The following is a 14,856-nucleotide window of genomic DNA, read 5'->3' as shown; positions in this document are numbered from 1 at the left end:
GAGGTTAGGCTGATGGGAAGGCTGAAATTCAAAGACAGATGGGAAGACTCCTGGCGACATTAGATCCCACCCCCTCCATTTTACCAGCGGGGAGACGAAGATCCAGAGAGAGAAGGTAGCCCAGCAAAGGTGACACAACAGTTAAATGGCAACTAGATCAACTAGGCACCCATTTCACCCTGGGGCTCAGAGGGATACCTATAGGCTCCATGACTTTCTAGTTGTATGATCTGAAAAGTCCTTAACCTTTCTATGCCTGGAAAGTAGAATCGTGATAGTACCCTTTTCACAAGTTGTTATGAAGATAAACTTCCTGAATATACAGTGTTTGACAGAATGCCTGGTGGTTAGTAAATGAGTATGGGTCATTACTATTATTTGCATTATCTTATTTTTGTTAAGTCAGGGGCATTTAAAATGAGAGTGGGAAAGGGGCTTCTAAAGGCTGAGAAGTGAGGAGCAGAATGATCTGGGGGCTGATGGCCTGGGGTCCTCAGCCCTGAAGGCCTGGAGATCGAATGGGCAGGCTGAGTCGGGGCTCACAGTCCGGGGAGGGGGGGCCCTTCAGTCTCCTCTCCCTCCTCTGCCTGCCCTTCCACAGCTCTGCCACACACATGCTTCTCAGCACAATACAGGATCCCCATGAAGTCAAGTCAAAGTGGAGCCATGAGTCTGTGAATTCCTCAACGCCCTCCTTTCTTCTCTGTGGTTTCTCCTCCTGATGTGGCTGGGGCAGGGATGCCTTTTGAGGCCCCTTCCTTCTCTCCAGAACCAAATGGCTTCACCTCTGTTACCCCATCCCCTCTGAGAAATTCCCCAACTCCATGCCCTCCTTCAAGCCTCCTGGCTTGGGAACCAGGGAGATATGTTTCTACTGAAATTCCCAAGACAGCATGTTCTGCTTGGTGACGGTGTTACAGCTAAACACACACACACACACACACACACACACACGCACATGCACCATGGTCAAAAAGTGTAGGAAATATAGTCTCTTTGCCATAGGACTAATCAGAGCCTCGAACACTCTGATGGCCCCTGGGACTCTCTGAGAGGGGCTTGGAGCCAGCAGCTTCCCAAAACCTTTGCCAGGGAACCAGTGTTCCGTGGAACTCATCGTTGGGAAAGAACCCAGGAGAGAAGCTACTGTGTTGAGCACAATGAAGACGCTCTTGGCGCCCTGGGGCGGCGGCTCTGAGCCTCAATTCCCCTGCCAGGCGGTCTTCCCCTCCCAACCCTTTCCCACGGGTGCCCAAGGTGAGGGAAATCAGGCCACTGGTTATGGGAACTTCCTTCTTCTCGAGCTGTGACCCCACCCGGTTCCCACTCAAAGAGGATCGGAATGCAAGTCAGAGGGGCATCTAATTATAAGGATAGCGGTGAATCAGCTCTAATTTAATATAAAATCGTCAGAAGCAAGTAAGTCCCAAACTTTGGTGTAATTAGTACCAGTGTCTTGTGATGTGCAGGTTGGGAATGACTGCCTGGAGGGCTAATCCGAGAGCAAACTCGCCGAGAGGAGGGAGAGATCCCTTTTCCCTGTGATCCTGGGCCCTCATGGCCACAGGAGTTTATATGTGAAGAGCCATGAGGAGGAAGGTGGTGTTTATTGCATATTGAGCGCAGCAGGTCCTGTGCATGTCACATGATTCATATGTGCACATCTGCATGTTATTCTGGCCATATGACAGTCCCGCAAGGAAGGAGAGACAAGCCTGTCACACAGGAGCAGTAACTCATCCTGGACACATGATCTGTGAGTTGTCTAGGCTGGGGGTCCCTAACCCCCAGGCCACTGACTGGTACTGATCCATGGCCTGTTAGGAACAGGGCTACACAGCTGGAGGTTAGCAGTGGGTGAGCCAACAAAGCGTCATCTGTATTTACAGCCGCTCCCCATCGATCTCATTAGCCCTTGAGCTTGGCCTCCTGTCAGATCAGCGGCAGCATAATGAATGTAATGTGCTCGAATTATCCCAAAACCATCCCCACAACCCTGTGGAAAAACTGTCTTCCAGGAAACCGGTCCCTGGTGCCCAAAAGGTTGGGGACCAGTGGTCTAGGCTGCCCCAAGAGTCCCACTTTGGTACTCACAGATCCTGGCCCTTCCCACTGGTTTCGTATTGATACCCTCGGGCAGTAGTATTTACTGCTTATTTCTCCAGAGCAGGGGTTAGAGGCCTGTGTAGGGTGCGACTGTGTGTGAGCAAGGTCTCCAAACCTGAGCAGGGCCTAGCACTAATGCTCACTTAACACTTGCTGAGAGATGAGTGAGCAAATGCAATAAAGTCACTCACAGAATAATCTGATCATGTTGCTCACCTCTCTCACCTCCTTAAGTGGCTCCCTGATTGACTCAGAGTAACACTGAAGACCTTACTGTGACCTACAAGGCCCTGCACATTCCAGATTCTTCACCCCCAACCCCATCTCCTGCACTCTCCCCTCCTTGTTTTCGGCTGCCCTCTGTGGCATGCAGGATCTTAGTTCCCTGACCAGAGATTGAACCTGTGCCCTCTGCAGTGGAAGTGTGAAGTCTCAACCACTGGAGCACCAAGGAAACCCCTACTCTCTCCTCCTTACTGCAGGTTCAACCCACTGGCTTCCTACTGTCCTTGAAACACACCCCAGGGCCTTTGTATTTGCTGCTCCTGCTCCTTGAAGCCCTCTTGCCTCAGATACCAGCATGCTCCTCTCTCTCATTTCCTTAGGGTTCATCTAATCGTCATCTCCTCAGAGAGGCCCCCTCCCCGACCACCTCATCTAAAATGTCACCATGTCACTCTCTATCCTCTTAATCTCTTATTTTCCTTTGTGACACTTGTCACCACTGGGAATTGTCATTTACCCTTTGTTTATGTGCTTATTGCGCTTCCCCTGTCCTGTTGTGTGTCTGCTGTAAGCTCAACATGGAGACAGGGCCCCCGTGTTTCGTTCACTGTGCATCCTCAGTGCCTAGCACTGGCACACAGTAGTTGTTCGGCAAATTTTTGTTGAACAAAAGAGGGGAAAAAAAGAGAGCGAGGAGAACCTGGACCCTCACACAGCAACATCTGTGCTATTTTTCATAAGACAAAGGAAAACAAAGAACTTTAGTAAAAGAATCAAATTTACTTCAGTTTAAGGCAAATTCCACACAGAGACTGTCTCAGAGACGGGCACAGGACCAGACAGCATAGAAACACCACCGTCATGCATGATGGGAAGGGAAGCGGTATCTGCAACAGACGCGGTGTGGCCTGGTCTCCACCAGGCATGGGAGGTTCAGTGGGCAGAGCAGCCCCATGCAGCAGGAGGGACTGGCATGCATGACCTGTTCCCCAGGTGGGTAAAGGCTGGGCAGCTGGGGGGGCCCAGGCGTGAGATCATTTTCCTCACCTTTCCCACAACAGGGGCAAGGGCTCTGGCTCAGAGGCCAGGAGCCCAAGGCTGAGGGACTAGGGTGGATTTGGGGTGATGGGGTGGAAAAGGGTGACCCTAGAGCCAAGACGGCCTTAAAGGGCAGCACTAGTGAGGAATGGGATGGGGGAAGCTGGACATGGGATGACTGTGAACTCTTAGGCCATCAGAGCTAAAGGTAAACCCAGGGCCATCTGGTCAACCCTCTTGCCTTACAGATGTGGAAACTGAGACCCAGAAGATAGAAAGGCCTTGCTTGGGTTCCTGCAGTCAGCAGGGGCTGGAGGCAGGGTTGAACCCCGGGATCCCCCATCCCCATGGGATAGAGGGGCAGTGTCAGTGCTGGAGCAGGGCTGCTTCTTGCCCAAGCCTCCAGGTGGGTGGTAGAGGACTGCACCCCAAGGACCTTGGGCAGCCTCTGGGGAGAGAAGGGGATGTCTGAGGCCAGAAGCCAACTGCAAAGGTGCCTATGGGCCCAGACCAGGAGAGGTTTGTGGATTTCTGTCTAGAACCAGCGTCACACTGGGCTGGAGAGGCACCAGAAAGGACTCCGTGCCTGATAAGCTTCCATTCCTCGCCCACCAGGCGGGCTCCATCCACTACCACAGCATCTCCTTCATGGGTCTGTAGTACTCCCACTGCATGCAAGGGTCCCAGGGAGGGGGTCACATGTTCGGGCATTCCTCAAAGCCCAGCAGTCTCATGGAGTTCATTGGAAACAGGGACAGGATAGATACTGAGGTGGGGGTCAGGGGGCTGGTATAGGAGTAGACACCACAGGAGCAGGCGACCTGGTGGAGGCTCAGACCAGGCTCAGGGTGATAAGGAGCAGAGGAAGATTACCCAGGTGGGCTGAGGGGGACCCCGATGGTCCTGATTAACATCTTCCTGGCTGGTCCAGAACCAGGCGTCGGTGAAAGAGGAGAAGGAGGGGCCCAGATCCCCACCTCCATCACCGTACCTCCAGACTTCGGGGTGTGGGGCAGTGTGGGAGGAGTCTCCAGAAGCCCCGCCCCGCCACCCTCCCAGGCACACGTGTTCCACAGGCTGGGCGGGGTGGACCGCAGCAGGGTCTGGGCGCCCCGCCCACCTTTCTACTGGCCTAAGCCCCAGCCATCTGAGCAGACCACGCGCTCAGATGTGCGTGTGCAGCGGGGAAGCTGGGGGTGTGCGGGCCGGCGACTGTGGGGGAGAGCGAGCCGTGGCCGTGGGCGGGGAGCGCGGGCGGATGCCCTGCGCCTTCATGTAGGACACCAGCTGGTCGGGGATCTCCGCCAGCACGTCGCGGGCCAGGCGCGCCATGCTCAGCACGTGGTTGCCCGTGCGATCCACGTAGTCCCTGAAGGGCACGAACTGTCCAGCAGGGGGAGGCAGTGTGAGGCCGGGTCTCCCTCTGGACACCAGCCCCCATCCCCCAAATCCCCAGGCCTGGGCTCCTGTCCCACCCTTCCTCAGCCTCTGCCCAGCTTGACTCAAACCTTCAGCATAGTGATTCTCTGAAGGGCTGTATCATAGTCATTATTCTTTCATTCACTCAACAAATAACTTCTTGAACACCTGTTCATGCCAGGATACGCCACTGAACAAGATTCCTTAATCTCTGATTAAGTCTCAGCGCCAAGCTGAGGCACTTAGCAGACACCCCTGGTTTCTGGGAAATGGACCCCGAGGGTCTCCTCCCACTTCTGCAGCAGAGCCCTCTGTCTCTTTGGGTTCCCTTCCTGGCCCAACACGTACAGTTCCACGCCTATGGCTGCCTCCCAGGAGATGTCTGCCCCCCCACCCCCCACCCCACCGCCACTCCCGAGCCTCAGGCTCACTCCTGCCTCCAGGCCTTTGCACACACCTCCCAGACCGCTCTTCTTCAGTTTCTAGCCCCCCAACGTTCTTCTCCACATCTGGAATGACCCCTCCCCCATCTGAATTTTTTAATGGGGGAGGCGCAGTATGGAGACTGTCAGGGACTTTTTTATTCTGAATCTCCTAAGCACCAGGGACTCAGTCTGCAGCAGTCACAGAGGTGTGTGTGCTTACTGAGGCGCATTCTGAGGCTTGACTGGACAGGGATTCCCCGAGGACAAAAGACCTGTCTGCTGTTACATTTGCCATTATGCACAGAGAGGTTGGCGCTGATTCAGTGAACCAGGCAACACTCATTCTTGAAAAGGGCTGCAGCAGCCCTTTAGACACCGCCTCCACCTTCACGGGGTTTGCCATCTCACTTAGCAAGGCAGCCTGGCAGAAGGTAACAGAAGGTGCGAGAAACTAGGCCTCTGTGTTCTACAGGAGACGCTGCAGGCCTGGTGCAGCAGGGAGGGCTGGGCGTGAGCGTTCCAGTTGGGGTAACACCAGACTAGGGGTGAGTCTCAGACATGGTGGTGGGGGGCGTCCAGCCCCACAACTGACTCCTGTCTCCTTCTTTGATGGCCAAGCCATTCTAGGACTACCAAAGCCTTCCTCCAGGGCCCCTTTCCAGAGAAGCCCCCAGAAGGGGGAGTGAGGTCAGCCTGGCTAGGGGGGCTCTTGTGTTTTCTGTGGGGAAAGCCAAGGTCTGGGCTTCACCTGGACAATGTCCCGCTCGGCCAGCTTTCCCCGCGAGGAGATCCGCACATCATCGCCATCTAGCTCCACCATGGCTGTTGGGGGGAGCGGGTAAAGACAAGGGGTGGGGTAGCTAACTGGAGGGCACCTGAGCCTGGCAGGACAGAGGCCGCCGGCCCAGGCCCCCCACGTCAGAGATGAGCAAGCTGAAGCCGGGAGACAGGAGGAGCCCAGTCCCGGGCACCCCACCCCTCCCCTGCCCCCCGCAGACTCCCAGGGTGGAGGCTGGAGGAGTGACTTGGGGCCTCCTCCCCACAGCCTTGGGGTGTGGGCGTGGGGTACGCACCTTGACACACCTCTCCCTGTGCAAACAAACGCACTCTCACACCCTGCCTGCTCACCCAGACAGTCAGTCTCGCACAGACTGGGGTGAGTCCTCCCTCCTTTGGGAGGGGTCACTCCCAGGGGCCTGAAGCCTCTGGGGAAACACGTGGGGGGCGGTGGGGACTCACCATCGAACTCTGCCTGGCCCACGCCGATGATGATGATGGACATGGGGAGTTTGGCGGCCTGGGAGGCAAGGTGGGAGACAACGCAGGAGGTGGAGGGGGGGTGGGAGGGGCAGGGTCCCAGCCGAGAGGCCAGTTAAAAGGAAGGGGAGATCATGGGGAGGGGTGGGAAGGGGTGGGCCAACAGCAGAAAGGGAGGAGGTTAGGGAAGAAAAGGAGAAGAGAAGGATGGAGACACACAGAGAGAAGCACAGAAAAAAGAGGGAGGAGGTGGGGAAGAGAACAGCGACCAAAGGAACCAAGACACCAGAGAGGAAGCGGGATGGAGAAGGAGGGAGGCAGAGGGAGGCGGGTCACAGGTCTGCTTCTGCGAGACACCCCGTCCTCTCCTCTGCCTCTGGACCTCCATCATGTGGGACAGCTTTTACGTGGGCCCGGAGGGAGGGCCAACTGTGCCCGGAGCCCCTGTGCAGGGAGACCACCCCGTGCAGGGTTCCATGTTCCCAGGCCTTCTACCCGGCCAAGCCGGACTGGGGTCTGGGGCAGCAGCCCCAGAGGTGGGTTAACGAGAGAGCCATAGGAGTCTGGCGGGAGCGGACCACCCAGTGTGATGAAGAGGTGGGTGCAGAGCTCGCCAGTCAGATCCTTCATCAGCCGGAACCCCCTCCACCCCCCAAACCCTGCTGTTGGCCGTCCAGGCTCTACAGCGACAAACCAGGAGTGGTCCCAGAGAGGGCATGCCCCGCAGGTCTCCCTAAAGGGGGCAGGGAGGTGTACCCCCAGGTTTCCCCAGCCTCTGTCCCCACCCCCCGCTCACGTTGACGATCGCCTCCTTGGTCTGCGCCATGTCCGAGATGACCCCATCTGTGATGATGAGCAGCACCGAGTACTGGGAGCCGTCCTGCACTGCGGCCGCGTTCCTGGGGCGGGGCGGGGGGAAGTGGTCTGTCTGCTGGGACTCTGGGCGTGCCGTCCCCCCCAAAAGGACCCTGAACACTGGTGGGACAGCTCTTTGGTGGGGGGGGCCCTTCTAGGGTCAGGGCGCCCCCGAAAGTAAATCCGTGGGAAGAGACGCGCCCTCCCGCCTTCCTGAGAGTGCGGGGATGGAAGGAAGCCCCTTGCGAGCGGCAGGGAGGGCTGTCCAGTGACCCGGGCTCACCTGGCCACGTGCGTGACCACGGGGGCGAAGTTGGTGGGGCCGTAGAGCTGCACCGTGCGCAGGCTGTGGTGGTAGGCCTCCAGGATGCCATCGATGCCACAACATGAGGGGTTCTCCTGGTTGCCGTTCTGGGAGCACAGGGGGCGGGGGGCTGAGCCAGGATGGAGGAGGCCTGCAGGCCTGGGCCCTCCTAGACTTCTCTCTGGTGGGGACTCGGGGGTGGGGGCCGGGGAGAGAGCCCCCAGGCCCACCATGAAGGGCACCACGAACTCCGGGTGAGCAGTGTCCAGACCGGCTCCTTGTCCTATTCCCTGTATCTGATCAGACACATCCTCCCATCCTAGAATTACCTGCAGTTGTTCAAACCCAATGCACACCCTTTTTATCCTCATTTCTGAGGTCTTGGGGAATAGTTCAGCCACGACCCCTCTCCACCTCCACCAGGGTCTTGTTGGGAAAAGGAGGGCAGAGCCCACTGTGGGTGGCTTCACAAGGGAGATGCTTGTGACCGAGGTGGGGAGTGGGTTTCTGATCTGAGCTCCGATACAAGTCCCCACTCCAAGCCCCAGCAGGCAACCTGCCCCCACAAAGCCCACAGCTCAAGTCTCCAGGCGGGCAGGATGGGCAAGGCCCCCCACCCCAGGCCACAGCCCTTTCTCCCAGGGTCTTCTACCAGCGGGAACTCGTGGGACACCCTGCCGTCCGGGGGCAGCTTGGCCCCGAAGCCGAGGGCGGGGAACATCTTGTCGCTGTCGTAGTGCTGGATGATCTCCCCGACTGCAGTCAGTGCCAGCGCGTAGGCGTTCAGCTGGTAGGGGCTCATGTAGTGCAGCGATGTTGACTGCGAGGGGTTCCCTGTGAAGTGGGGACAAGCAGCGACACTCGATGGCCCAGACACACCAAATCACCAGGCTCGAAATGCAGAAGGGGGTGTCCAAGGGCACCCCTTTCCTTCCCTTACTGAGCATTCAATCCTCGAGCAAACCATGGCTGCGAAACCCTCCGAATGTAGCCCAAGTCCCTCCTCTGTGTACCTAGTCTCTTGCTTGTAGGACTGCAGCAGCCTGACCTCCATGTCTCTGCCCTGTGTCCACACTCAGCACACCTGCCAGGCTGAATCTACGTCAAAACTCACCTAATCACACCTCTTCTCTGCTCAAAATGCCCCGATGTTCCCATTTCATCCAGAGCTGAACCTGAAGTCCTTTCAAGGGCCCACACAGCCCCACTGGAACTGGCCTCCAGTGATGCCTCTCCGCATCTCCTACCATCCCGGGAGGCCCTACCATGCCAGGGCCTTGGCAAAGGCTGTTCCCTCCGCTCTGGGACACTTCCACAGATGTTCGCACGTCTTATTCCCTCCCTCTTCCGGTCTGTTGTGGTCTTCCCTGGGGCCTGCTGAAAGTTACAGGCCCCACCCCTCTTCCCGGCTTGGTTCTCCATAGCCCTTGTCGCCACTGATATGGCCCATATTTTAGTTTCTTGTTTATTAAGGAGAGTAGTATAGCACAGGCTGCCGAGTATTAATCCTCTTTCTACTTGCTGCTGTGTGAGCTTGGATACGAATGCTTAACCACTTGGCCTCAGTCTCCCCAGCAGCAGAATGGGGGTAATAATAGTCCCCAGGCTTCCCTGGTGGCTCAGATGGTAAAGAATCTGCCTGGGATGCAGGAGACCTGGGTTCAATCCCTAGGTCGAGAAGATCCCCTGGAGAAGGGAATGGCAACCCACTCTAGTAATCTTGCTTGGAGAATCCCGTGGACAGAGGAGCCTGGCGAGCTACGGTCCATGGGATTGCAAAGAGTCAGACACAGCTGATCGACTAACACTATACTGTACTGATAACAGTCCCCACCCCACTGGACCACTGTGAGGATTAAACAGATGTTACTCTAACTCTCCTCATTGTTATGAATACTAAGCACCGCACCCCCTGGCCGCCCCCCAGCTCTGACATCTCAGCACTATGCCATGGTAGGGCCTGCAGAGAGAGGTTTCTGACACGCCTCTGGACTGCCAGACCTGAGGAACTTCTGATTGAGCAGGGCTTAATGTGGGTCCAGAATCCAAGGAAGGCTGTCACGGCTCTAACAGTGTCAAGTTAGGCACTGATCGCTCCCAGCCACCTGGTCACCCTGGAGAAGGCCAGAGAAGGAAGGAAGCTGGGGCAGCCTGGGCGAAGGTGAGGACTGGCGCTCCCAGCTGTCCCCGCCTCCCTGCGGACCGCAGGCTCAGTCCTGCCTCCGCCTCTCTGCACACGGTGCTCCTGCTCGTGTCCGGTCGCTTCAGTCGTGTCCGACGCTTTGCCCGACCCCATGGACCGTAGTCCGCCAGGCTCCTCTGTCCATGGGATTCTCCAGGCAAGAATACTTGGAGGGGGCTGCCATTGCCCTCCTCCAGGGAATCTTCTCAACCCAGGAATCGAACCTGCGTCTCTTACATCTCCTGCACTGGCAAGCGGGTTCTTTATCACTAGTGCCACCTGGGGAGCCCTGGACTGCACAGGGGCTGCGCAGTTTGATCCTGTGAGGAAACACCTCTGCTCCAGGGCTCCCCACAGCGTCGCTCTCCCAGTCCCTCAGGGAGACTGGGTGTCCTCAAGAGCAAGGCTGTGGCTCAGGGTGTGGAGGCCCAGAGCCCAGCTTTGTGAGTGACCACGAACCAATCAGGGAATACCTTTGCCACCTTGGCTGTATCTTTGGTTCTCCAGGCCCAAGTTCCTCCTCTTTGGGAGGATGAGGCCAGAGAGTACGGAAGACGTGGCGTCCAGCTAGGGACAACTACCACAGTCCTGAAAAGCCCTCCCCTTTCCGGGCCCCCAGTCCTCATCCAGCCCCTCGGCCCATGCCCTCTACTCACCATTGGAGGCTGTGAAATCAATGGCCACCGTGAAATTGATCTGGGTCCTAGAAGGAGGACAACAGGGAAGTTAGCTGGCCAAAGGCGGGGCTTTGGGGAGGGTCAAGTGTACTGGACTGGAGAGAGGAACCTGGCTTCCGCCCAGCCCTGCTGCAGGCCATGTATGCAGCCTGGTTGAAGCATTTGTCTCCTCCGGGAAAACTGGAAGAGTAGCATCAGCCCCACCCTCCCCCAAAGGACTGCTGTGAGCATCAGAAGAATGAAGCAGAGGGACAGCTCTCCAAAGATGTTTACGTTCTGCTGGGCACATAGCTACAATTATGTATTTCCTCTCCAAACCCTGCCCTTGGGTCCACCGGAGGCCAGAGAAGTAGGGTTTCCCTGTATTCCTGGCTCAAATTTGGAGTCAGATTCAGGGTTAAAGCTGATTTAGCCTTACTGTTTAACCTGGCAAAAAAAAAAAAAAAAAGATAAACAGGCACTGTGCATCTCCTTAGGGAAGAACAAAACACCACCCATGAAGCTGTCTTGCCAAAAAAATGGAACTGGAGTCCAGCTGAGCTTCCAGAACTATCTACCAGTGGTTTACAGGAAACACGGGGGACAGAGGAATATGTTAAGTGACACTGTGGGGGTACAGGGGGAGCCTGTGGGAAATTCTGTAGGAGCATCACTGGAAGATCCCCCCTGGGCCAGCAGCATCAGGATCACGTGGGAATCTGTGAGGAGTCTCAGGCCCCCAGTGGACCTACTAAACCAGAATCCCTTGGTGAGGCGCAGGAATTTGTTTTAGCAAGCCCTTCAGGCACTTGGGGAAACCACTAGACGAAAAGATAGATAATGAGGAATTCCCTGGTGGTCCAGTGGTTAGAACTGGGCACCTTCTCTGCTGAGGGCACCCCGGTTTAACCCCTGGTTGGGGAATGAAGATCCCACAAGGAGCAGCGTGACCAAAAAACAAAAGATAATTATGAGACAAATCAACCAATCGTAATATATGGACCTTGCCTTGATTTTGCATTCAGAGAAGCCAATTCAAACACATTATAACACAACTGGAGAAATTTGAATACTGACTAGACAGTTGGCATTAAGGAACGACTCGGTTTTTAGGTGTGATTTTGGTATTGTGGTCATATTTTACAAAGAGAGAGTCCTTTTCTATTTTAGAGACACATCCCGAAGTAATTAGGGGATGAGACATGATGTCTGGATTTGCTTCAAAATAATCAGGTAGAATGGTGAGTGTGTGGAACAGGAGCAGCTGTGAGCTGGTAACTGTTGAATCTGGATGGAGGGTACTTGCGGGCTTATCACACCGTCTCTCCACTTTTGCCTGTGTTTGGAATTTTTCCATAATAAAAAAAAATTAGGTTTTGAGGATTCATATTCAGGGTTAAAACTTTCTGAGGGTTTGGCTGTTCTAGGTTCCGTGCCAGATGCTGACAAAACAAAGCTGACAAGACACGAATCCCTGATAAAGTCTAGTCTTGTGATTCTCACGCAGTGAGTGGAGCGTCACCAGGGGAGCTTGTTTACAGAGACTGTCCCAGGGCCTCCTCCCAGGGAGGGAGTTGGTCTGAGGTGGGGCCCCAGAATCAACACACATCCCCTGCCTTCAAGCAGTGATTGTGAGGAGGGGGCTGTAGGATCACACCCGGGAAAACTCTATTCTGAGTTGTGACCATGGATGACATATGGTGAGGTTCACCTGGGGCTTCCCAGGTGGCACTAGTGGTAAAGAACCCACCTGCCAATGCAGGAGACATAAGAGACCCGGGTTCGCTCGCTGGGTCAGGAAGACCCCCTGGAGAAGGGCATGGCAGCCCACTCCAGTATTCTTGCTTGGAGAATCCCATGGCCAGAGGAGCCTGGCGGGCTACAGTCCATGGGGTCACAAAGAGTCCACATGACTGAAGTGACTTAGCACGCATGCAGGGCTCACCTCACCTGCACTGAGCAGGCAGTCCCCATCAGAAACCACGGCTCCCGCTCCGCTTGATCAGCTGAGCTGCTGCTCAGGGAACCTTCCATCTCCGGGAAGGGGGAAGGACATGGTGAGCAGGAGACCCCATCCAGGGTCTGCTGGCTAGAGATAGTCCTCCCCACACGCCTTCCCCCTTGTCTGCTGCCCTCGGCCAGAGCATTCAGTAGACTCCAAGCTCTGAGGGAGAAGGAGCCGCAAGGTGGCAAGAGGTGGTTCTGGCCTGTAGGACTACAGCTGAGCGACCCTGTCAGCCTGGTTCTTCCAAATAAAGGATGAGAGGAGGGACTTCCCTGGTGGTCCAGTAGTTAAGACTGCACCTTCCAATGCAGGGGGTGAGAGTTCAAAGCCTGGTTGGGATGCTAAGATCCCACATGCCTCGTGGCCAAAAAAACAAAATATAAAACAAGCATTGTTGTAACTCTTGAGAGTCCCTTGGACTGCAAGGAGATCCAACCAGTCCATCCTAAAGGAATCAGTCTTAGGTGTTCATTGCAAAGACTGATGCTGATGCTGAAACTCCAAAACTTTAGCCACCTCATGCAAAGAACTGACTCACTGGAAAAGACCCTGATGCTGGGAAAGACTGAAGGCAGGAGGAGAAGGGGACGACTGAGGATGAGATGGTTGGATGGCATCACTGACTTGATAGACATGAGTTGAGTAAGCTCCGGGAGTTGATGATGGACAGGGAAGCCTGGCGTGCTGCAGTCCATGGGGTCACAAAGTCTCAGACATGACTGAGCGACTGAACTGAACTGAATGTTGTAACAAATTCAATAAAGACTTTATAAAATGGTCCCCATTTAAAAAAAAGGAGGCGGGGGTGAGGGGAGAGGCAGGCCTTTTCACTCCTTAAGTGGTCTTGCCTGCTCTGGGTTCTGAAATGTCTCAGGGAAGGAAGGGACTGAAAAGCAGGTACTTTTGTGGAAAAGTGACTCCCTGCAGGCTCGCCTCTCCTGCCTAAGGGCAAGAACAGGCTGCTTAGCAACCAGCTCCATCTCTGACTTCGATATGGGGACAGAGGCGCCCAGAACCTTCCTCCTGGTCCAGATGGGTGAGGGAGGAGAGAATCCCTGGACAAACGCCTCCATCAGCTGCCTGCCTGCCTGGACACGCTCACCGGCCTCTCGCTCCCTAGAGCCTGCTTCCTCACCTAGGCTCTCCAGAGTGTGAAGAGAGGAGAGGAGGACCAGGGCTTGGCTCTGTGAGCGCCCTCTCAGCAAGATGACGGGACCTCACAGCACCCAGCCCTTGGACCCATCCATCTCTCTCACATCCCACCTGGTAGCTATGAGGCGGATTCACTGGTGGTGGTGGTTTAGTCGCTCAGTCGTGCCTGACTCTGTGCGACTCCATGGACTGTAATCTGCCGCTCCTCTGTCCATGGGATTGTCCATGGGAAGGATACTGGAGTGGATTGCCATTTCCTTCTCCAGGGGATCTTCCCAACCCAGGAATCGAACCCAGGTCTCCTGCATTGCAACCAGATTCTTTACCAACTGAGCTACAAGGGGGAAGCTCAGCAGATTAATTACTATGGAAGAAATGCAATGTGTGGGGATGGGATGGACCCTGCCACTGACTTAAGCAGTGTGGCCTGGGACATCTTGTGTAAAATGTAGATTATCATCTTCCCTAGCCCCCTGTGTCCTGCAAATTGGGGGCACGATGCCCACAGACAGAGGAGCCTGGCGGGCTACAGTCCATAGGGTTGCAGAGAGTCGGGGACAACTGAAGCGACTTAGCGTGCATGCATGCAAATGGGAAGGATAAACAGGATGAGGGTTGCTTGAAAATTACCATGGGATATCGGGGGTGGTTTTTTAATATGATACAGTGCAGAGCAGTTGGATGGGGGAAGGAGCAAGGGCAGGGGCTGGAGCTGACATGGGGGAGGGACGGGGAGGCCTCTGGGGGGCTGCGGGAAGGGCGTGTGCTCAGCGGGGACAAGGAGAGCTGCAAGCCTGTGGGCTGCAGGCTCAAGGCAGCAGGGAGGCACGTCATGGGAGAGTAAGTGTGGCTTCCCAGGGCCTGACTCCTCCCTCTGCCCTGAGAACCAGGCGGCCGAGCGCCTGCTTGGCTGGGATGAATCTTTGGCAACGGCCCCGCCTGTCTCCTTTCCAGACAGGTGTAGTCACTCACCTGCCTGCACCTGTGGGCTCTCGGCTACCCACACCCCTGCCCTGGCACCTGTCCTGGCAGGGAGCGTGCTGGGCAGGACCTCATTGCACCGTCAGGCTCTCTCCTCATGAGCTGTTTGGCTGGAGTCTCCAGGTTTCTCTGCTTGCCTTGGCCCGGAGGCCAACCCCTCTGGGTCTCTCTGTTCCTTAAACTTGTGTCGGACCATCCCCTGGCCTCTGTCCCAGTTTCTCCTGTCCCTGGTAGGTCCCCAGTGACAGTGG

At 55.9% G+C, this 14,856-nt stretch overlaps 1 protein-coding gene across 3 annotated transcripts in view; it reads right to left on the bottom strand.

The window, feature by feature from the left end:
• Positions 1–3,091: 3,091 nt before the first annotated feature.
• Positions 3,092–14,856, bottom strand: part of CPNE5 (copine 5) — a 104,953-nt gene continuing 93,188 nt past the window's right edge. For all 3 annotated transcript variants that reach the window (XM_070456528.1, XM_070456529.1, XM_070456530.1), the window contains 7 exons: positions 10,468–10,514; positions 8,282–8,463; positions 7,609–7,736; positions 7,267–7,369; positions 6,453–6,510; positions 5,962–6,035; positions 3,092–4,752 (listed from right to left, as the gene is read on the bottom strand). In XM_070456528.1, coding sequence (XP_070312629.1) covers positions 4,534–4,752; positions 5,962–6,035; positions 6,453–6,510; positions 7,267–7,369; positions 7,609–7,736; positions 8,282–8,463; positions 10,468–10,514 — 811 coding nt within the window. In that variant the 3' untranslated portion in view covers positions 3,092–4,533. The remainder of the gene's footprint in view (positions 4,753–5,961; positions 6,036–6,452; positions 6,511–7,266; positions 7,370–7,608; positions 7,737–8,281; positions 8,464–10,467; positions 10,515–14,856) is intronic.

Source organism: Odocoileus virginianus, chromosome 27 (assembly GCF_023699985.2).
Source record: "Odocoileus virginianus isolate 20LAN1187 ecotype Illinois chromosome 27, Ovbor_1.2, whole genome shotgun sequence".
NCBI classification, from domain to species: domain Eukaryota; kingdom Metazoa; phylum Chordata; class Mammalia; order Artiodactyla; family Cervidae; genus Odocoileus; species Odocoileus virginianus.
Note: the sequence above shows the minus strand (reverse complement) of the source record. Positions and strands in the feature narration are given on the sequence as shown.